This window comes from Erpetoichthys calabaricus, chromosome 10 (genome assembly GCF_900747795.2).
Source record: "Erpetoichthys calabaricus chromosome 10, fErpCal1.3, whole genome shotgun sequence".
Lineage (NCBI taxonomy): Eukaryota > Metazoa > Chordata > Cladistia > Polypteriformes > Polypteridae > Erpetoichthys > Erpetoichthys calabaricus.
In genome coordinates this window covers 59,699,913-59,724,617 of record NC_041403.2, presented here as the reverse complement: position 1 = coordinate 59,724,617, position 24,705 = coordinate 59,699,913, and the positions used below count along the sequence as shown (strand labels likewise).

Sequence of the window (24,705 nt, the reverse complement as noted above, 5' to 3'; positions counted from 1 at the left end):
GCTGTTTCTTCATAGATGGTACTTAAACAATTCTTCTTTTGCCTAATAACAGCCTAAGTCATCACCTATGTGTGAGTATCATGTGAGGTTAGCATTAGGTGCGCATCAAACCTTCGACATTGTGTCCCTTAGGAATATGGCCCTCAGTCTACATGCTAGAAAACCTCCTATGGTGGGATAGACAGAAAGATGGAGCCAACATTGTCATCTACTATATATGAATTGGAGACACTTTTAGGCCAAAAATACAGAATCTTCTGAGACATCATGGTTTTATTTTGTACACCAAACTGAAAAGTTGCCACTTTTTCCCCAGTTCCCTGTTGCCTTTTATTAACAGTACCCCTGAAATGAAATATCCAATACTGTGCCTGTCAATTATGAGCCATATAATGCCAGCAATGACACAAATTTCTTCTCAAGATGTGAACCTGGGTATGTACAAACCAATAAATAGAGAAAAGAAATAGAGCGCTTGTGACAGCAGGTCACTTTGGTGCTCTCTGCAGCACCTCCTCTACAATCATTGTCGCTTTCAGCAGAGCTTGTAATGGCTATACTGGGTTCTCCCTCTCTTTATCTATTTTTCCTCTCTGTTGCTCATGCAGTTGTTTAATTTAAGGATGAGCTGTACACACCTGAGCCGTCAATCAGGCCAATTTACCTTTAACTGAGTATGTGCTGAGAACCGAATGGCAATTTACAAAAAGAAAGCGTCTTACTCCTATATAGTAGGGCAGATGCCTTTCACAACGTGCCCTGCCTGACATTATGTTTTTACTTTCATTGGTAATCAATCTGTTTTCCATAGTGACTTCTAAAGTGAAAGGGCACTTTTGCAAAGCCACAGCCATTTTTTATAATATTTACTCCTTTTCAGGGGCTTGTTTTTTTGTTTTGTGAATAGATACTGGGCTAAGGATAGCCCTGGAGATATGACACTGTGTGACAGCTGATAAATTGACAAATCAGCCTGAAATGCTGTGTTCTAATGCTTCCCATTATTTATTTTTAAAGCTATGGATGCTCCACAGAACTTGACAGCTACTGAAGTGACCCATCGAAGCGCCCTAATTGCTTGGAAGCCTCCAGTCTCTGACATTGACAACTATGTGCTCACCTACACAACTGCTGACCGAAACAGAAAGGTAACTGTGCTTATATGGCCATGTCTTCTTTAATTCTGCACATAAAGACTAGACAAAGAAGGAAGCTTCCCAGGCACGGCCTTCCAGCCTGCGAATTGCTTTAGTAAGCTAATTCTTTAACAAGATTGTTAGAATTCAGATCAAGATGAAGGAATCACTTTAACCCAGCAATTACATTTCAGTCCTCAGGTGAAGTGAGGTAAATCAATTATATTGCTATCACCCAGCAACAGGCATAACTCCTCGGGAATATGTGAAAAATAGCCTGAGCAAGAAAACTTTTTATTAATGTATTCTTTTGTTCATAGCATGATAAGGAAGATGTGCCGGTTTGTTTTAAATCAAGTAAGAAGTGATGTTCTGTCTAATAATAAATGAGTCAGTAATAAAAACTGGAACTTTAACAAATAATGATTAAATACAGAAGATTAATATGTGCCATTTACTTCATAGTTAAATTTAATACAAATTTGTTTTAGAATGATTTTTTTCAATTTCAGTAACATTTTCACGAAAAACGAAACACCATTGTTAAATTAACACCTAAATGTGCATACATGGCCATTAACTCTCTATAATACAAATTAATTTCACTTTATACTTGCTTTTATTATTGTCAGTTTAGATGGATATCACCTGCCTTATTAAACAGTGGCTTACATGTGTTATTTTACCTTTTAATTTTAAAATGTATTTCCCAATGTGTAGATGACTTAACCTTATAATTAATGTGATGCAGATTTCTTATAATTCCATACAGTGAACACATATATTTCTTATTAGTACAGTAAAATTACAGAATAAAGCGAGGAGGAAAATGACAGTTTATCTCATAAGCCACTAGGTGGCAGAAATAATAAAGGAATGACTTCAGTATGAAGGCCTGCATGAGCAGTTTTTGGAAAATTAAATTTGCTACCATGTATACTTTTCATTATTATTCTTGTGGCAGAGGAAAATGTGCGCACAGGAAGATATGGATTCACACTGTGAGTTAATTAATATGTAATATATTATAGAGAGTGTGGATACTTTTTTTAAAAGTAGTATGTATCCATTTTGCAAAGTCTATATCCTCACTGTGGCTGGATCATAGTTGAATCTGATGCTATTAAAGGGCTGATGTCTTGTTTTGATAACTGGAAGCTCATTATACAGAAGACGACATGATGTACCTTATGCCTAGATTGTCCCTACAATGTAAGTTTAGAAATGATAGGACCTAAACTGGGGCTGAGAGGATGTTCATTCTTTAAGATTACAGAATATTTTTGCATCTTTACCTGCATGCAGTCATGTTTAGCCAAACAAGGCTGAAAGTATACTAGATATATGCAAAAAAATTACTTTATACTGACAAAGCATGGGCGGCACGGTGGCGCAGTGGGTAGCGCTGCTGCCTCGCAGTTGGGAGACCTGGGGACCCGGGTTCGCTTCCCGGGCCCTCCCTGCGTGGAGTTTGCATGTTCTCCCCGTGTCTGCGTGGGTTTCCTCCGGGCGCTCCGGTTTCCTCCCACAGTCCAAAGACATGCTGGTTAGGTGGATTGGCGATTCTAAATTGTCCCTAGTGTGTGCTTGGTGTGTGGGTGTGTTTGTGTGTGTCCTGCGGTGGGTTGGCACCCTGCCCGGGATTGGTTCCTGCCTTGTGCCCTGTGTTGGCTGGGATTGGCTCCAGCAGACCCCCGTGACCCTGTGTTCGGATTCAGCGGGTTGGAAAATGGATGGATGGATGGATGGTAGTTTTACTTTTTTAGGTCTTAAACAGAACTTCCCAAGCTTATTCAGAGTCTCCGTCCTTAATGGGTAATGCGTTTTACAAATACCATTTCAATGAATAAACAGTTGACGATTTTTGTCTTTCTTTAAACAACTTATGCAACAGCATGTTGGCAGTAAATGAAGAAGAAAAAACATACCATTTTATATGACAGAAAGTACAACAAATATTGTATATAAATGACTGTATATGAACAGATGGAGAGTCACTCAGCCAGAGCTGTCAGGTATTTTGTGCACTACCTTAGTACAGTTATTAGAAAACAACAAGGAGCAGAAACCGGTCTGCAAAACAAATACATGTTAAATATGACTTAAGGATTCTGCAAAGTGTGTTATGGGCCCTTTGGGGAGGACTCGTCTCCAAAGGCTCTTTTTCATTCTAAATGCAAATGTTGGTTTTTGCTTTAGAGACAAGACAAGAAAGACAAGAGCCTGCCATATTCTTTATAAATTTAGCCTGAACAACACTACTCAAGATTTCTTCTTTTCACATTCAGATCTGTTTGTCTCTTATTTCATAGGAATTGATCTTGGACTCTGAAGACACATGGATCCGGCTGGAAGGCCTCTCAGAAACCACTGAGTATTCGGTCAGGTTAAATGCTGCTCATGGTGCTGAAACTAGTGACTCCGTCCTCACCACTTTCACCACCAGTACGTTGGTTTCTGCTTTTTTTCTGACATATCATGTAGCTCAGTTTGTCTCTAGTTGTCATTATGGACTACAATCCACAGTGTAATCAACAACATGATAAGTAATGCAGACTGGACATCCTGTAAACTAAGCAGTGTCTTTCATATGAAGATGGAGCCCTTGGTCACTTAGGCTGTTAAGGTTAGTGAGGCGACATCATGCAGTTGACTGAGTGCAGCTTCTCTTGGTCCTCACATCCCTTTAGATGAATGGACTGTGCGTATAAAGTTTAAATCCTCTGAAACTACATGGATGGGTGTTAAAGCACTCCACAAAGTGGGATGAATATAGTTGAGAGTTTACAGCTCTTTAGAATTTCTAATTTTAAATTCTAACACATTGTGATAGTATAAGCTTATGCACATCAAGGCAGTCATTGATAGACAAACAATTTTTAGAGTTTTTCTCGTAAATTGTACATGAAGAATACGAACAACATAAAAATGCTCTGGGCATTAGGAATAAGCTAGAGATTGTTTTTATTTTATTTTTCAGAATATTATTAATTTTTACTTTCTTTCTTTATATTTTATCATTTTTGCCAGTATGTCATTGTGTTGCTGTTTTGTGTGTTTTTCTGTGGACGCCACCATTGCGGATAATGTTTACATGGGCAGTTCTATGTTGCTGTTAGAAAGGGTGTTTATTGCTGGGCACATGTTTGTGTACTTCTCAACATAAGACATCATTACATTTCTGGCAGTGCGCAATTAGGGACGTCTGAACTTTAGGACCATTAAAGGGAAGACTTGCAAGAGACTATTGCTTGATCAAGGATTTAATTAGGAAAACAATTCTTGTTTTTATTTTGTTTGTTTCTTGACCTGCAATTCAGTTTAGCGACTTGGTTTTGGTAAAAGATAAAATGATCTACAATTACTACATTGTAATTACTTACTACAATTCTGACTATCCTCTAGCCGAGCCCCTAAAGAAAATATTTGCACATCTCTGTGGCTGTCTTATTTAAAACCTGGACTTACATGTACATTTATTTGCTCACTTACAAAAGAGGTCAACATAACTGAATAAACATCTTTCTGAGGGACTGTTTGAGAACAAGTGTTACAGGACAGGCTACAAAATTGATCATGACAAGTGAAGAGCTCACAACAAAAAGCAAGCTAGTTACATTTACTTGGTTACTAATATCTAACAGCCAATATTAGTGAGACAGAAATTCACCTGTCTACAGAGAAATCAAATGCTTCTTAAACACACTAAAGGAGTTAGAATTTCGAATGCAGACAGTGGAATGAGCAACCTGATTGAGATTTGATGCTACACAGAAGTGGCATCACCAGACAACATTCATCAGCATACTGGACCAGGCGAGAAGAAGCATGAGTGTCTACATGTATATAGGTTCTGACCACTGATTACTCAATTGGAAGGCATCAAGGATTTTAACTTAATATGTGCTGCTACAAGGAGCCAATGTAGAGATCTATAAAGAGGAGTGACATGTGCGCGCACCTAGGCTGCTGAACACCAGATGTACCTCTACTTTTTGTATTATCCACAGCAGCTTGGTGACACATGCTGGTACTTGTGCCAACAGAGAGTTGCAATAGTCCAGACATGATAAGACCAAAGCCTAGACTAGGAGTTGTGCTGCATTCTCTGCCAGAAATGGTCTGATCTTGCAGATGTCTTACTATTCAGTTCATCTTGAAAGTAACACAAAAGTGGAGCAATGGATTATGTTCAGGCAATTTTATTTTACATCACATTAAGAAAATGGAAAGTCGATTAAGATTTCTGAAAGCTGTAGGTAACACATTTTTTCACAGGTATTTTCTTCAGAGCCTAATGACTCAAGATTATCTTACTGTAAAAATAACGTTAAAGCCACAATATTTTGGCTATATACCAGAAAAATGATCACTCCATCTACCCATCTAAGGGTCACAAGCAACTAGAATCTCTCTCAGCAGCACTGGGTATAAGATAGGAATCAACTTTGGATAGGACACCAGTCAACTACAAGCCACACTCAACAAACACCTTCACACTTACTTGTGTGCTGTCAGTGCTGTTAGTTATTTAAAGTATTTCAATGCATAACAGATGCAGTCAATATTCATAGTGTTAATGAAGAATATTTTTTCTTTGACCTAATATAAATTGAAATAAAAGATTTTTTAGTTATGTTCACATTTGCTAAGTAACCAACTATGAAAGTTCTTGGTAAAACTGAGGTCATGCAGAGTTGATATATTTCCAGTTGAATTAGATTTATGTATGACATTTACTGCCATCCCTCCATTTTATATGCCCACTTTATCCAGTTTAGCCCCAACAACAATCAACATACTTAATTAAACTGTAAAGTTAGCATTAAAAATAAAAAGTATTATTAAACATACCTTACTTGAGTAATCCTCCTTAGACTTTATATTGATTTTCTGTCATTATTTCTGAAATGTTACTGAAAGAAAATTGCTTTATTTCATTTATTAGTCATCATTGTTATGTTACTTGTATATCATGAAGAACAGACATTTCTGCTGTGCATTTTAAAAGGGCATTTTAGTTACTGCAGTACCTATTTTCAGGTGGTAGATGTCTAGATTATCTTTATTTATTTTTTTTTGTTTTGTTTTTCTAGGCAGTCGTCTCTTTGCCATGCCCCAGAACTGTGCGCAGCACCTTCTGAATGGTGAAACCCTTAGTGGCATTTACACTATTTACATAAACAAGGACCCAAATCAAGGAGTTCAAGTGTACTGTGACATGACTACCGATAGTGGAGGCTGGATTGTAAGTAAGGCTAAAGCTTAGGAAAGCTAAATATAGAAAGACGTGTCATCATTTCGGTACAAATGTACATAAATTCATGTATGTTTATATAATTCACTTTGGTCTCAGAGATATTTTGGACATATATAGTTAAGTAAGGGATAGCACTGAGTGAAATGTTTTATAACTTCTTTCATGAAATCCTTTTGTTTGACTGATTAATATGTTTCTGAAAGACTACCATATGTTCAGTAATTAACATTCATTTCAACTTTGAGTCTCTTACTATCTGACGTAGCTGTTTAACTCATGAACAACATGGTGTCTTTGTTTTCTTACAGCTGTAGGGATGGGGTGTTACTTCAGACCCAGGCCTTGCCATTTTAGAATATAAAGTATATTATTATTACCCCACAATTTGTTTTTCCAGTACAGTTTCTATAATGATTACAGTGTACTGAAGCTGAATTGCCCTGCTAAGAGTGCAGGCTTCAGATTTGGTTTACTGACATCCGATCCAGACTTGGAAAAAATAGGTTTAGAAAATTAAGGCATGCATAGATATTTACAGACAGTTTCAGTTTTCCGAGCACTTTTTTTTTTTGCTTTCTACACCTTTATTACTTTTTTGATCAGTTGGAATTCTGATAACTTTTAGGTATTCCAAAGGCGACAGAATGGCTTGACAGATTTTGCCAGAAAGTGGAATGATTATAAAGTTGGATTCGGCAACCTGGAGAATGAGTTCTGGCTTGGTAAGATTTTTTCTTTTTTTTTCATCCTCAGTTCCCATTGTTGTTCTTGGAATATACTGATGCACTAAGAAACAAAAGGAAAGTGTGACTTTTGCAGAACAGCCTGAATGACTGACATGAAGGTTGCTCTGGGGCTGTGTTTGCATTGCTCATCTTTATTTAACTGTCATTTCTGAAGAATTATTAGCTCTCTCAAATTCAAAAGAATATTAGGCAGGAAAAAGGTGATCATTGAAAGACCTATACTGTATTGTGATCTTATCTGAAATGAAATAATAACTATTAGTGGACTTTTACATTTGTTTCTTCACTTAGTGTCTAATCTGTACTTTTACCATGGAATTGGATAGTGGAAAGAATATTTGAATTTCCAGAAATAAAATGCTTGACAAAAAAAATGTATGTATATTATTTCAGTCCCTTTGGGGCTTTCACAGGGCCCTGTAATTCTCCAGACATAACAGTCTAGTCTAGTAGAGTACAGATTTATTTATTTATAGAGACAATCTTTCCAGATATAGTTCCTGATTCATGAAGATGAGGGTGGTCAATGACGAGCCAAGTGCGATATCCATGAGACAAACTATATAAGCTGAAGAGGACTGGGGTGTTTTAAAACAAGCTGTCCTTTGAGCAGTCAGCCTCCTCCAAGAGTTACCATAGCAACAGAATCTTAGCCTAGAAAAAAAATTCTCTTTTTAGTACTCAGATATACTCTGTGTGTGTGTGTGTGTGTGCGTGTGTGTGTGTGTGCGTGTGTATGTGTGTGTGCTGTTTTCTGTACTGCAAGAAGGTCCTGAGTGGCTAAGCTCACTCAAGGCTTTGCCAACCTCTTGTATAGCTTCTTATCTACTTTTCGGCCCTTATCTTTTCTGAATTTCCCAGTTACTTCTTTAAGTGCTGGGTAACTTCTACAAAATAACTTTTTTTTCTGAAGGCAGGCCCACAAGGACCTTTCACAAAATGTTACAGATGTCCTTTGTATTACAGAAATGAGTTATCTCATCCTTTTCAGTCTGCATCTCTTATGCTGTCCTGAATTTGTAGAGGATTTCTACTTCTTTTTCATCTTACCCTGCTTGTTTTAGTTCTAAAACCTGGAAGCCATAGTCATCCTATAAATCACAGAAGTCGGAACAGTGAGAAACAGAAATATTAAAGTCAGCATATAGCAGTTTTTCATGGTTTCTTCCAAAGTTTTGATACACACATTCTCTGCCCTCCTTGGCTCAGCTCTCACATAATGAGAATTCTGTTTTAGTTAAAAATGAGTTTATATGAAACAATGCATCTTCATTACCACTCTGAGATAGTGAAACATGTGGAAGGTCAGAGAACATCTTGTAACCCTGTAGTTGTAATCCTCCTTCATGGCATACTTCAGCTTCAATGCACAAAGTAAATTGTCATCCCATTGTTGTAGAGTCTTAGGAACCCATTTGGCAACCTGCACTTAGTTCTTCACCATAATATGTTTAGCTTTGGACTGGAAGTTTCTATCTATTGTATACAGTATCTGTGAGAACAGTACTGACTGAAGCAGCAAACTCTTTTTTTCAAGAAATCTTGGGATTTTAATAGCAGGACAATTTCTCTCAAGTTGCAATGTTTACCTCAAGATGCAGTGAGTAGTTAGTAAGACCTTACGATGTTGTTGCCACAGTCACAGACTTCCTAAATGGAAATCAGGTAATATCTTGTGGTCGAGTGCAGGAATGACAGGTTGCTGCACAAATGAAAAGTTGGGACACCAATTGGCTCGTCCTGTTTAATGACAACAGTCCAAATAAGAATCATGCCTCTTGACAACAGTGTAAATAGTCTATTGGGCAAAGCAACAAATTATTCAACTCGATGCCATTGAATAAAGGGGTCAATCACTGGAGCTCTATCCGGTAGGTCACTCTTAGTGCAAAAGATGCTTCCTTCTGGGCAGCCGAGGTCCTTATGTCACACAAAGGGGCGGAGCTAAGTGCTCTCACTGGGTGGTTTCTTGGAGCTGTGGGAGAGAAGGAGAAAAGAAAGTTAGCGACAGCACCCCCTCTCACCCTGGCAGATTATCAAATACCTCAATCAAGCCTGTGAGGAGATCCTCTGATGTGCAAGTGTGACAAGCTATGAAAGATACCTGACCTTTTTTTTGTTGTTTTTTTAGTTAAGAGGAGCAATCTTAGTGTACTGTCAAGAATAATAATTCATTACATTTATATAGCGCTTTTCTCAGTACACAAAGCACTATCCACATAGGGAGGAACTGGGAAGCGAACCCACAATCTTCCACAGTCTCCTTACTGCAAAGCAGCAGCACTACCACTGCGCCACCTGTGAGGACAATATTATAAACTTAGCAGCACACCAAGGCAGAGGATCATGAACCAGTAAATACATTGTTAACCTGAATTAGCAAGGAAAGAGAAATGTTTTCACAACAAAGCTCAAAACATAATTGATATTCAAAATTCTAAGAGGCTAATGTATTTGTTTAATTATGAGAATTACTGTTTTGCATTTCTAGATAACATCAGTGTCACTATATTTTGTGTCTGGCTGCTATGGTGCTACAGGATTGCTGGACATGTGAGATGCATATGCCATATGACCTGTGCCACAGAGGCAGCCATGATACTGTATATTTGATGGCAATTTGCGTTAAGTAAAAATCCAAAAATGTGTACAACTTCATAGAGACAAGTGCTAGAGCAAAAAACAATTTTGTAAAATCTCTTTATTTTGAATTGAGTTCTAATCAGCCAAGAATTTTGGTTTTGCTAATGCTTTCAAAAGAAACTTGTGTAACAGATCTTTTTTGTTTTATCTTCTTAAGAAAGATTACTTATCTTTATCTCTCCTAAAAAATAACATCCTGCCTGACTGGACACTCTGTCAGATGAACTTGAACACCACTCTGCCAGCTTAGTGGACATTTCTTTTGCTTTAGCTATAAGTTCTGCATCTCTCAAAGCCCACATTGTCTTTGTAGCTGTTTAGTTTCACTGGTTTTTCTGTGCATTGTCTGATAGTGTACAACGTAGAAGGAACTCGTCAATGTGGTTTCAGCATATTATTGATCAATGTCTGAAAAATTGCAAAAGATTTAGAAACACAGAATCAGTCCAATAAATGCTGCCGTAAGCATTCAGTCTAAAAAATTACTGAATTCAGATGCCTCTACTGTTAATGAGACTGTACCCATTAGTAATGACAGGCATGCCTCTTACAACCAAGACTTCGAAGGTGATCACTGGCTTATTGTGAGATCTTGGCTACAGCTTTTGTGACATAAACACTGAGCCACTAGGGTGATCCTTGGAACGAGGCCCAATCGTGTTGAGCAAGAAAAATGGGGATGAAAATCCAGATAAGCTAGAAGGAGAGCAGTCAGGAAGAACAGGTAATGTAAAATATATCTGCAGTCTAAAAGGTCAAAACAGGTAGATATCAAAAAACACAATGTAGGCAAAAATACTAGAGAAAAGACACAAAAGACTAGCAAAATGGAAAAACAAACAAAACTAAATGGCCAAGAGCAAAGCCAGAATAGTCAAAATAAAGGCACTCAATAACTTTGCTCTAAAGCAAATTCAAGGAAAGGATTTTTTCATTGGTCAAATACACAATTGGACAGCTTTAGCCAGATGTCATCTTCAGTTCTCTTGGCCTTTACATCACATAAGTGCATCACACGAACAAGAAGGAATCTGGGGCAAACTCGCAAGGCGCCAGGGTAGAGAAGAAGTCATATTCTCAAAGGTAAGATCATTGGTTTTGGTTTTAGCTGTCTCTGGCATTGCTATCATCCCATTCAACCTTCTTTATTCTTCAGTATGCTGCCTTGTTGTGACAATGTTCTGCTTTTTATGCCTTAACAGTAGTTTGTTACGAGAAATTAGATAAGGTTTAAAAGTCAAGATAATTGCTGTTTTACTCTAATCTCTGAGTACTTTGTCCTTTGTTGCCTACTTTAAGTGAGTTTTTGTCTTTGGGCTAGGCTAACAATAGGCTGGCAGATACAGCTAAAACAAAAACATTTTTCAGGTATCACAAGCCCTTTAGAAAATGCACTTGGCATCACAATGGTAATTCTTAACCTCAACAAACATCTGATGCCAAAAAAGTTGCATTGTAATGCTGTTCCTAGTCTTTTTTCCTTTTTAGGAAAGGAGAATCATGGCCAAAATCAGTACCGTACTGTTAAAGTGATTCTTTTAAAGTGCTATCTATTTTCTTTATATTGAAACATTAAAACTTGCAAAATGGGGAATAGATGTGGCTGCAAATCCTCCATTTGTATCTCTGTTTCATTTAAATGACATTTATAACTGATTTCACTTTAAAGTCCACTTTGGTCTCTATTTCTTTCACCAGAAGAGCTCAAGTTCTTAATTGCTTACTGTTTTCACCTTTCTCACCTTGCTCATGTGTACTGTATTTTGCATGGTTCCTCACAATAACGAAATGAATGGATAATTATGTCTAATGTAATTAGAATAGTGTTTGGGATCATATTTATGACTGATGCATTGCACATGCTGTGTTTTTTAATTAAATGGTAAGAAAAGTTTTTCTTTGTATCACCTATTGTCCATCTAATAGAGCTGTGATTAGTTTCTTACTTTCTGAAGTGCACTTATTTCAAATACGTTCAATAAGGCTTCCACAAAGCATGTCATTGCCCATCACATGAGACACTCTTGATAGTAACAGAGCTCCCAATGTATGCCTTGGTGGTAACTTGTTTTATTCTACACTAGCCACACTTTCACCTGTTACAGTTTATTAATCTCTCATCTATTCATAATCAGGTAGTTTTAGGGAGTGTATTTTGTCAGCTGTTCTAAGGAGATATGCTAATACACACTTCATTGTATAACATACTCATGACAACCGCCTTAACTTGACTTGGTAACTGTCAATTAGGATATTGTGTGCCTATGTAATATAATTTTACTACACCGACCAACCCCATTTTAAAGATCTACACATTAGGGTACCTGGTGGTTCTGTGCTGGCCCGGTGCTAATGTGAATCTGTACACAAATGTGTCCTGCAGTTCACTGACCCCTAAGACCAGACTAGATTCCTGCCTTATACCCAGTTTTGTGAGGATAGGCTCAGGCTGACAAGGTGGTTCAATGAGGGATAGATGAACATTCCATATAGTGCTGTTTAATTTATTGGGGCAAGCACATATAGTCACCATGACTGATAAATGTTGAATAAAACTAAAACCATTTAGTCCAATTCAGAGTCACAGAGGGAGAGCTATCTTGGCAGCACTGCACACAAGACTAGAAATGCAAGGTGTCAGTCCATGGCAAGACATAAGCAGATTAATTCCAAAGAAATTAGCAAAGGGTAACAGAGATGGCCAATTGCAACTACAAAAACAAAGTAAATGGTAATTTAAATAGAAAACAAACCCTAAAAGCCAGCCAAGACCATGTGCTGCAACACGGCTTCCACTGTTCAACAACTGAACTGTTTTATACAGCAGTTTTAATAATACTGTCCTGGAGAATAACTGAACTCCAACCTGCTTATGTGCTTTTCCTCAATTGGAAGCCTGCCTCTTTATTCCCAGAACTATACATTTGAGCTGTAGGGTTTACAGAATGTCTAGCATACCTCACTCCCAAACCCTTCTTCAACCTTTTAAGATTGAAGGGACAAGTTGCGGTACACATTCCTGCTGTTAAGTACTTCAGCGTGTATTACGATGGCTCTCTGTCTATCTCTCAGCATGCTCATACTGTTTACAAGAAAGCCCAACAGCACCAGTTCCTCTTGAGGAAGATGTGTTAGCATAAAAGTCATTTTTGAATAGAACTTTACATTTTACTTTGAATATTTTTCTGCTACAATTCCCTTTCCATTAAGAGTACAGCAAGGTTAAGAAGGATCATAAGTGATCCCAGCAAAAAAATAATCGTCACCTACATAGTTAATGGCTATCGGAATTCAAGAAATAAAACAATGACAAGCTGCTTTGTACAAGACCCCTTTCAACTCCTTCATTAGAATATTATAGTTTTTCAACTACTATAAATATATGACAAAGTTAGGTTAAACATATTAGATAATAACTTTTATGTTTCTGAGTCTGATTTCTGCATTTCACAAATTTAAGTAACCCTGCCTATTTGTGGTTTGGCTAGCCATTCCAAACACAGCAGTACATCTTAATTTATTTATTTTTTTTATTTTCCTTTTTGTACCCTCAGGTGTTTTAGCATGATAGGTAGACCAGTATAATCTGGTATGAAGTGCCACAATTGCTTAGTGTCATGGCTCAGCTACATTATGACTTATTTTTTACTTCTTTTGTTCCATTTTAACACTGTCTTTCTAATATTTTCCTATTTTTCATCTTTTTGTAGTACTAGGGGGTTCGCTCGCCCAAGATGTTATGTGAATGAATATGAATAATATAAATAATGTTGCATCCATGCCACAATGTTTTCCGAAATGTACTATACAGGTCATAAAATGAGTTATTCCAAATATCATATATACCTATGTCTTTTATCCATCCAGATAAGAGAATGTCCAGTTCCATTGCCTCAAAACACCACTCACATCTACAGTTATTCCCAGTTTCAGATAAAAGTAACATCGTCAGATCCCGGTTGGGGAAGGAGTATGCATCGTGGTCGTGACTGAGAGAATAAAAGTGAAAAAAATGGTAACTTTTACAAGTACTATAAATGTACAGCGGCTGTTACAGACACAAACCAAATGTATATGTGTACTGTATAATATTAACAATAAGAGCAGCTCACTACTGAAAACGGCAAATATAGGAGTCAGTGGGGATCGAACCGGGGACTCTTGATTACAAGTCAGCAAATCTTAGCACTACACCGCAGAAGCTGTTGTATTGTTCTTGAACCTTTTGTGAAAGTGTTTATTTGATCTTTGGACTTCATGTTTCACACATTCTATAGTTTATGCCTACATTTTGTAACATTTATTACTAAAATATGAAAAAGTTTCTGTTTTAACAATGTGTTTACACAGATTACTGTAGAAACGGAACACACATGAAATGCATGTGTTCCAAATAACAATCTATTATTTCAACTCTAAAACTCCAGCACTTCACTCCCAGATAATCAATCAAGGCATGAGCTGGGAGAACTTTGTGCACGTGCGATGGTGGGGGATGGAATAGCAGGCTGCTTGCTGCTTGTCTTTATTAGCACATTTACAGGACAAAAGACGCTGACGGAAAGGTGCAAACGGATTTAACATGGGCCAGATTTACGAGTTTTCTCGTAGGCTCTGGCAATTCTAGTGTTAATCCATATTTCTTAAATAATAGAAATCAAGGTGTGTCTCGATGAATATTCTACATCATACATAACATGACAGGGACACTTTTCTGTACAATCTTACCTCGAAATCAATGAATATTTTATTTAATGAAATTGCTGAGTCAGGAATTATTAGACGAAGAACATAAGGTATTAAAACACAAGAGAAAACAATATCCAATTACTTAATTTGGCCTTTGTTTTATACATAATTAAATATTTGTACCATTATTTCAGTCATATACTTTCATTGCCATTTTGCAAGAATTTTTTTCATAAAACATTTACATATGGGTACCACAATTTTATGTTTCTCATTTTCATGGATGCTCCCATTTTGTGTGTCAAGTTACTACAATCTAAAGAAGTTGCCAGACCTATAGCATTATCACAGCCTGTTATAAAAATGACCATGCACATTCAAAAGCACAAAACTTTAATGAAAAACAATGAAAAAATGTATCAGGAAAGCTTTATTTTTGAGCATTAAACAGTGTCAGAACTTTTTTTTTAAAGTTAACCGAAAAACTAACTGAGACACCAAAAAACTGAGACATTTTTGAGCATTCTTTTTTGAACAGAACCCTCTGGTTTAATGCCTGTTGTTTTATGATTTTGCATTTAGTGACTTCCTTTAGTATTAGTAGTTTTGCTACATGATTGCATGGAAAATGTTACTGACTTTGGTTAAATCTGACTTCTATTTGATTACCTAGTCTGGTCCATCTGGACTTTTATAGAAAGCTGCCAGTGGTCAAGACACCAGATTTGCACCCTACCAAGTAGGACAGTTTGTATATTTGCTCACAAGTCTTGCCCCAACTCATCTCCCATTCTCTTATTATGACAGGACTCTTGCAAGAAGTACCCTTTAAACCCACCCATCTCCCAACCATTCCCCATGGGCTACTTTTGAGACATTTCCCAGAATCCATTTGAAAGTCCTCGGACCATCCCACCAGAGCCTCTCTAATTAAAATTTGCCCCAAGCCCCAATCTTGATTAAAGACTCAGCCATTCCTGATGGCTCCAGTGCTGCCTGTCTTTGATTTTAAGCAACACAAGCTCATATGTTATAATCGAGATCTCCTTATTTGTCACCAACTGATCTAGGACAGTTTCCTTGGTCCATGGAGAATAAACCATAAGCTCTTCCTTATGCCCCCTTCAGAGTAAGTACTGCTAGAACACTTTTTAAACAAAGGTAGCATGCTACCCCATGTGGCTGCCTTAACACTTGAAATAGCCTTCCATTTGCCAATGTGTAGATTTCTCTTTTGTAGTACAGATCTTGCTGGACCTGTCCACGTTTGTGTATCTGTAATGCCTTAAGTCATAGATAAGCCGGAAGTTCTGACAAAAAGAGTAAATTTCATCAGAAAATTAAGGGCTTTTTTGTAGGGACTTTCCAGAATTCACAGTTAAATAAACAGGCTGGTATCTGAAACCAAAGTAAAAATAAGAAAAACTTGCTGCAAAGCTCAAAATAAGGGCCAACATTTGAGGTTAAGAAACAAGCAAAACAAAGTCCTTAGCCTAATCTCTAAACCCCATTTTCTCTCTGTTTTTCTTTTTGCTTCTGAACTTGTTTTACAAGTTACTAGTTGGCTCATCACTGATAGTAGCCACTATAAATTGGATAAATTGATTTTAAATGTATTTCAAGTTTATCAGTTATCTGCTAAGGACAATGCAAACCCAGGTACCAGCTTGTTTCGTCTGTACTTTTGGACAACCTGTGAACCTGGAAAGGGTGGCAAAGCAGACCTCAAAGGCTACTTTACAGTATGCCAGCAGCACCTGAAAACATAAGAGACACTGAGAAAATAGGGGTGGGGTGGACTAAACACTTCTGAAATCAGCTACGTGCACTGCAATCACAAGCACCTAAGAAGCTCAGTTTTACCATACTGTAAAAGTTGTTTGTCCATGGATAAGCCAAAGAGCTGCAGCCAGAATAAAAGCAAAGCTAAAAGATTTACAACTGATCTACCATCCTTTGTAATGGGCAATGTATGATTGCTCTCAAATAAGATGGGTGAACTCTCTGCTCTCATAGCAGGTCACGGTGCACATGCAGGTGCAATGACATTTTGTGTTTTACTGAGAGCTGAATTAATTCTGATACCACTGTTCTAATGCTGGAAGGATTTAGTATTATTCAAGCAGACACAGACACAGTGTGGTGTGGAAAAAGGCAGGAGGGGGACTGGTCATCTATATCAATGAGGAATGGAGTAAAAGGAATCATATTACACTTAAAACTACAATTTGTATTTCAGACATTGAAATTCTCACTGTTGGAATTTGTTCATATTATTTGCCCAGGGAAGATGCATCATCATTATTGTTTATATTCCTGTCTCTGCAAATGAGAATTCAGCAACAGAAATTACTCACTTTGTCACCAATACTCTAGTGATGCATCTTTCTTCCGCTGTGGTTATACAGTTATAATTTGGTAACTTCAACCATGAAGAAACAACGACATCCATCAGCTTGTGTCATGTTCCACTGGAGGAAATGACTAGCTGCACCTAGCTGCACTAAATACTAAAGATGCATTTAAGTGTAAACGTCTGGCACTCTTTGGAAGTTCTGACCACAGTCTGATCTATCTTAATCCCAGCTACAATTCTGTGATTAGATGGCAACCTATTACCACTAGAATAGTGAAGAAATGGAGGCAGAATTGGCTCTGAATGACTGCTTCTAAATGACAGACTGAGAAATGATGTGCGAGTAACATGGGGATGATATTGAGGGGCTGCATCACAGACTATATTAACTATTGTGTTGATGCTGTGGTACCCTCAAAGACTGTGTGTTCCGTTCCAATCAAGAAGCCTTGGATTCTTCTTCTTCTTCTTTCAGCTGCTCCTGTTAGGGGTTGCCACAGCGGATCATCTTCTTCCATATCTTTCTGTCCTCTGCATCTTGCTCTGTTTCACCCATCACCTGCATGTCTTCTCTCACCACATCCATAAAGCTTCACTTAGGCCTTCCTCTTTTCCTCTTCCCTGGCAGCTCTATCCTTAGCATCCTTCTCCCAATATACCCACCATCTCTCCTCTCCATCCAACTTGAGCTGACTCTCTAATGTACAAATTTCTAATCCTATCCATCCTCGTCACACCCAGTGCAAATCTTAGCATCTTTAACTGCTACCTCCAGCTCTGTCTCCTGCTTTCTGGTCAGTGCCACTGTCTCCAACTCATATAACATAGCTGGTCTCACTACAGTCTTGTAGACCTTCCCTTTCACTCTTGCTGATACCCGTCTGTCACAAATCACTCCAGACACTCTTCTACACCCATTCCACCCTGCCTACACTCTCTTTTTCACCTCTCTTCCACAATCCCCATTACTCTGTACTGTTGATCCCAAGTATTTAAACTCATCACACCTTCGCCAACTCTACTCCCTGCATCCTCACCATTCCACTGACCTCCCTCTCATTTACACACATGTATTCTGTCTTGTTCCTACTGACCTTCATTCCTCTTCTCTCTAGAGCATATCTCCACCTCTCCAGGGTCTCCTCAACCTGCTCCCTACTATCGCTACAGATCACAATGTCATCATCAAGCATCATAGTCCTCTAATCTCTTCTGTCAACCTGTCCATCACCATTGCAAATAAGAAAGAGGCTCAGAGCCGATCCCCGATGTAATTCCACCTCCAACTTCAATGCATCTGTCACTCCTACCACAGACCTCACCACTGTCACACTTCCCTCGTACATATCCTGCACAACTCTTACGTACTTCTCTGCCACTTTCGACTTCCTCATACAATACCACAGCTCCTCTCAAGGCACCTTGTCATACGCTTTCTCCAGGTCCACAAAGACCCAATGTAACTCCTTCTGGCCTTGTCTATATTTCTCCATCAACATCCTCAGAGCAAGCATTGCATCTGTGGTGCTCTTTCTTGGCATGAAACCATACTGCTGCTCACTAATCATCACCTCACTTCTTAACCTAGCTTCCACTACTCTTTCCCATAACTTCATGCTGTGGCTCATCAATTTTATCCCCCTGTAGTTACTACAGTCCTACACATCCCCCTTATTCTTAAATATCGGCACCAGTACACTTCTTCTCCACTCCTCAGGCATCCTCTCACTTTCCAAAATTCCATTAAACAATCTGGCTAAAAACTCCACTGCCATGTCTCCTAAACACCTCCATGCTTCCATAGGTATGTCATCTGCACCAACGGCCTTTCCATTTTTCATCCTCCTCATAGCTGTCCTTACTTCCTCCTTTCTGATCCGTTGCACTTCCTGATTCACTATCTCCACATCATCCAACCTCTTCTCTCTCTCGTTCTCTTCATTCATCAGCCTCTCAAAGTACTCTTTCCGTCTGCTCAACACACTCTCCTCACTTGTGAGTATGTTTCCATCTTCATCCTTTATCACCCTAACCTGCTGCACATCTTTCCCAGCTCGGTCCCTCTGTCTATCCAATCGGTACAGGTCCTTTTCTCCCTCCTTAGTGTCCAACCTTTCATACAAGTCATCATACACCTTTTCTTTAGCCTTCGCCACCTCTCTCTTCACCTTGTGCCTTATCTCCTTGTACTCTTGTCTACTTTCTGCATCTCTCTGACTATCCCACTTCTTCTTTGGCATCCTCTTCCTCTGTATACTCTCCTGTATTTCCTCATTCCACCACCAGGTTTCCTTTTCCTCCTTCCTCTTTCCAGATGTCATGCCAAGCACCCTTCTTGCTGTCACCCTTACTACATCTGCTGTGGTTTCCCAGCTGTCTGATAACTCTTCACTGCCACCCAGTGCCTGTCTCACCTCCTCCCTAAACACAACCTTGCAGTCTTTCTTTTTCAACTTCCACCATTTGATCCTTGGCTCTGCCCTCACTCTCTTCCTCTTCTTGATCTCCAACGTCATCCTACAGACCACCATCCTATGCTGCTTAACTACACTTTCCCCTTCCACCATTTTGCAGTCTTCAATCTCCTTCAGATCAACTCTTCTGCATAGGATATAATCTACCTGTGTGCATCTTCCTCCACTCTTCTACGTAACCCTATGCTCCTCCCTCTTCTTAAAATACATATTCACCACAGCCATGTCCATCCTTTTGGCAAAATCCACTATCCTCTGACTTTCTTCATTTCTGTCTGTGACACCATACCTGTCCATCACCTCCTTGTCTCCATTGTTCCCTTCACCAACATCCCCATTGAAATCCGCTCCAATAACCACTTTCTGTCCCTTGGGTACACTGTTCATCACTTCATCCAACTCACTCCAAAAATCTTCTTTCTCACCCATTGCACACCCAACTTGCGGTGCATATGCACTAACAACATTCATCATCACATCACCAATTTCCAGCTTCATAATCATTACTCTGCTTGATACTCTTTTCACCTCCAAAACACTCTTCTGGTGCTAAAAAGGCTCTGAAGGGTGTCCTGCGAGCACTGAATTAAAGGCTGAGTGAAGGAATGGGAAAAAAACAATTTAACATGGAATAACATCAATATGTTTGGAATGGACTGGACATAATCACTGGACTTAAACAATCCAGGGTTCAGGTGCTAGAAGGAGATGTATAAAAAGCGAATGCTCTGAACCCATTTTTAAATAGATTTTAAACATGTAGTAGTCGATGAAAGAATGAAAACATTATTGAGTGCCATTATGAACAATACTGCACATCCTCTCTCTGACTCACAAACACTGAGTACTTTCCACCAACTAATTACTCAGCAGAAGTACATCAAGGCACACTACTGGGGCTCCTTTATACCAACAACAATATGTCTGCATAATGCCTCACTGTGACTGGGACTGCCAAGTCAGATGTTTTCCTTCTTTTTGGATTTCTTTGTTTTTAGTCAGACCATACTATACAAATAAACAGTAATATTTTACAATCTTGTTTTTTTTTCAATTTACAAATGAGCACAGCATCATTTTTTCACTCCTTAGGGTCCCTAAATGTCTTAATCCACTCATAGGTGCCACCCTAACTCTGGTAGAATATCAGCATGTGTGTAAACTAAAGTTTTATTCATACTGCAATTAATTAAACCCCTCCATAACACATATAACAGTGACAAGGGCATCTCTGAAACAGGAGTAAGGAGGGCTAACTATATTGGAGCTTCTCTTGTACTTTTTTCTAAAGGTTACTGGAAGTATGAGCATAGAAATAGAAATAAGGAACACACCAGGAAACCCGATTTATGTTTTTCTGTTAAATATATTTATCATGGCGATGTGATGCATTTCTGTTGGACATGCAAGTAGAAATCTCAGTGAACATTGTACATGTGACAGTATGACTACTACTATTGCTGGAGTTTTCACACATGATAGGATCAATTGCCCTCTAGTGGTCCTATCTTTCCCTAATCTACTCTTTTATAAGACAGTTTTATTGGGTTGGCGAGTAAGCATGTCTGTCTCCACATACATTAGTTGTGGTCTCTAGGAGGTGCTAATAAGCCAAAATCAATTGTTGCTTCTGAGGCAAAAATAAGTAAAAAGGAAAATCTATTCCTTTATGTAAGGGTTTACTTGGTCGGTAAGTATATACTGTATGACCAGCAGCTGAAATCAGATACTACAGATCTACATGCTAGCATACTACTGCTGAGTGCACATTATTCACATTGCATCTGGCATAATGCCTCAATGTTAGTATTCCTGTAGAATGATTCTGTATAAGCAAAAGCGTTATATACGTGCTTGCACTGAAGTGAATGTCAGTTTGTGGAAAAATTAATTTGCATTAAATAAGCTTGGTTGTTACTGGCAATGAGAGCAGCTCACAACAGTGCATCAGTAGTCAGTCGTCACACCATAACAATACATTCTGGATAAAGTACCGGTAATTCTTTGGAATTAGCTGACAACTCTGTAATATATGTTTTTAGAATAAACACGCCTCATGCATGCTGAGAGTTTGACTAGTTTCATGTACAGTAATATCCTCTTTCTATCACAGTGCTGCCTTTCTCTCTCTTTCTCTCAGGAAGTCTGATGTGAGCCTTTAACCTGCCATTTTGTCATTACACTGACTCTCCTTCACCTATAAGCTTCTTTACAACAATGCATGTAGTAAATACTGAAAATAAACAAAAATCTAATTCTGTCCAACAATTAAAATAAACATTTTTCACACTGCATGTAAATATAGTCAGTGGAATGACATCCTAATGTATACAAGCTAATGTATACAAGAACCACATTAAAAAGCAACTTTTTTCTTTCAGATCACACTAGACCTTTAGATAAGACTGGCTTGATGACAGCCTTACTGGATAATTGTAGAAAATTACTTTTAATATTCTGTAGCCATCAAATGTGGCTTATTAAAAGAAATATATTCAGTTAATATGAATGTGGAAATTAATGAAAAATGAAGTAAAAAACATTTTAGAACATATAAAGTCAATAGATGTAAGATACAGATAAGATGTGCTTAAGATAATAATTCATTACACTTATATAGCGCTTTTCTCAGTACTCAAAGCGCTATCCACACAGGGAGGAACCGGGAAGCGAACCCACAATCTTCCACAGTCTCCTTACTGCAAAGCAGCAGCACTACCACTGCGCCACCTGTGAGGATGCAATATATAATGGAACGATCATCAGCCACTGCACTGGACAGTTGAAAACAAATAACTGTAATATGTGATTTCCAATGAGGACTTTTATACTGAATGTAGAATAAAGATAAAGTCTAACAGCTCTGTTGAAATTTGTTTCTTTAGCTATGGGAAACAATCCTCTTTTCACTACAGTATACTTTTTTAAGATATTGTTCCCATCTTAAATACAGAAACAGATGAAATACCAGAGACAGCTGAAATGATAGGGGGTGGTGAGCAGCAATGATCAAACTGAAGGCTTTGCTCAGGAATGAGTGAGTAGGCACGCAAGGAAGTAGGTGTGCGGCCCAAAGAAGGACATCCTCCTCATAACAGCCCTAACAAATGCCCCATTCCCTGCTTGTAAGCCTTATTATTGAGATATTTATTTTAAAATCTTGAAAACAAATTTACATAACAGGCATGAAACTAAAGTCCATCCCTTTACGGTAAAGTAAACATTTTGTTACTGATTCTTTTATTACCAATGAGCACACGGCAGGATCGAGGCTTGGACTGGGTATCAGGCCACTGTAGGTCACGTTCACATTGACTTAAGAGTATAGGAACACTCACTCATATTGGACAATTGCAGAGAAGTCAGTGTATTTAGGCTAAGGGAGGAAACCAAAGTCACTGAAGGGAAGACAAATAGGAAACAATTATCCATTACTTTAAAAACTCACTTAATACAATGTTAAGAACTTACGGATATAATTAGAATAATAATGGTTAGGGATAGCAACACAGATTCTGTTTTTTGAGATGCTGGCTGTGTCATAGGGTGTTATCCACCTGCAGGCAGGCACTGTTACCATCTCCAGTTCAGTGGTCTGTGTCAATGGTCTCTTTATTTCTCTTTCTGTGAACAAAAGAGACCACCCTTCTCTTAACTCCCAGTAAACAGATAATTTCTGTATTGTGGGGTGGGGGGGTCCTCTAAGTAGAAACAGGTCTAAGGCTCTTCTTCCTGATCAGTGGTATCTAAGCTATAGAGAAAACTATCAGATTAGTTACCAGTCTGGTTTATGGCTCTGCCCCTTCCTGTTTTCTGTTATTTTTAGTCCCCACAACAGTGATTTGGGCTCATCCCAGCCACATTGGACTTGAAACAGAAAGTGACCCGGGATGGTGTGGGGGGAAAAAAAATCATGACAGAATTTTATAATATATTTATTTATAATTATAGGCATTTTTTAAAATGTATATAGCCTGTGTGTTTACTGGAATAAAACAAATATGTTAGTTAAACAACATATGTAAAGGGGGCTGAGAAATTAAATATTTGCTTTACAAATGAAACTCAACAGACAGGTTTGAAAAGAAGTTTATTAACTATAGAATCACAACAGCAGGGTGCATTGAAAATGCTGGCTTACTTAAGAAGAATGTGTACTTTTAAAGAACCATTGCTGAGTGCCATAAGTGTAAGGAAATAGACTGTAGCTGAGGTTAAATTGCTGTCTACCTGCCTCAAGATGCTTACATGTTTTAATTGCTGCTATTTTATTTTCTGCAATTTGTTCGTAGTTCACAGTTTCTTTCTGGTAATGATTCTGTAAATGTAGTTCACTCTAATGGTTCCACCAGATTTGGCAGGACATAGAGTGTGTGGTATTTCACACTAAATGTTCAGTATCTGTGGAGTGCTTGTCTTATTATTATGAGACGCTCTAGTGCACAACAATGTTTTCTTTGTTATTATATCTGATCCTGTGCTGTTCTGTTATTTTTTAAGTAAATGAGTTGAAGTGAATACTTCACATGGTGTAGGATGTTTATCAGTGTAAATTTTTCCATCTATCTAAAATATTTAATTTAAAATATTTATTTTTATGATACAAACAGAAGAAAAACATTGGAGAATTCTTTTTTAAAGATGTGATAAATACTAGGAAAGGATGACTATAGCTTTGAAAACCATGAAAGCATAACAGGAAATCAGGTTTTACAGGACGTGGTTAAAAATGAATTGCATTTTCAGCTTTTTTGGGCACGGTGTGTAAAGTTCAGATCAGATACATCGCTTACTTGCTCATAAACTAAAAAATTGTTGAATGTGACTTTTTAGCAGCGGTAATGTTTGAAATCAACTCAGAAAATAGTAAGTCTAATAATCTTATTGTCCAAGCTGATTTTTGGCACACATCTTGCTTATAAGGATGTGAATGTCATTGTAACAAATAGTTAAGAATAGAGACTTCATGATAAATTTAATTAAGAATTCAACACAAATTTGTTAGACTGTTTGATGCTCTGAGTGTGAAAGTGTTCTTCATTTGCTTTGGGATATTGATCACCATAAATTACTGAGCTACGTACTTATGCGCACCTGTTTTTATTTTTTTTTCAAAAGACACCATATACTGTACGTAAACACAATTTTGTGAGTTTTTTAATAGATGTTCTTTACTTTCTGCACATAATTTAACATTAAGCATCAACCAAGTAATAAACTTATACTGTGTATTGTAGCAAAGCCTGGACAGCATTGTGGTGTAGTGCTTCCATTTTTTTTATTATACGAGGCTCCTCTCCATTTATAAATGTAAACACTTGAGCATTTTTTTGGAAAGTGGGGATCTACACCCAGAAAATAAATGGCTAGATGCATAAATTCAGTTACAATTATTGTCATT

The 24,705-nt window shown here is 38.0% G+C and overlaps 1 protein-coding gene across 2 annotated transcripts in view; it reads left to right on the top strand.

The window, feature by feature from the left end:
- The window catches only part of tnr (tenascin R (restrictin, janusin)), a 476,387-nt gene that overhangs the window by 435,351 nt on the left and 16,331 nt on the right, over nucleotides 1–24,705 (top strand). The window contains exons 17-20 of one of the 2 annotated variants that reach the window (XM_051933130.1): nucleotides 1,018–1,148; nucleotides 3,449–3,581; nucleotides 6,233–6,384; nucleotides 7,022–7,118. In XM_051933130.1, coding sequence (XP_051789090.1) covers nucleotides 1,018–1,148; nucleotides 3,449–3,581; nucleotides 6,233–6,384; nucleotides 7,022–7,118 — 513 coding nt within the window. Of the gene's footprint in view, nucleotides 1–1,017; nucleotides 1,149–3,448; nucleotides 3,586–6,232; nucleotides 6,385–7,021; nucleotides 7,119–24,705 lie in introns of both variants that reach the window. The other variant, XM_051933127.1, reaches the window with a different exon arrangement.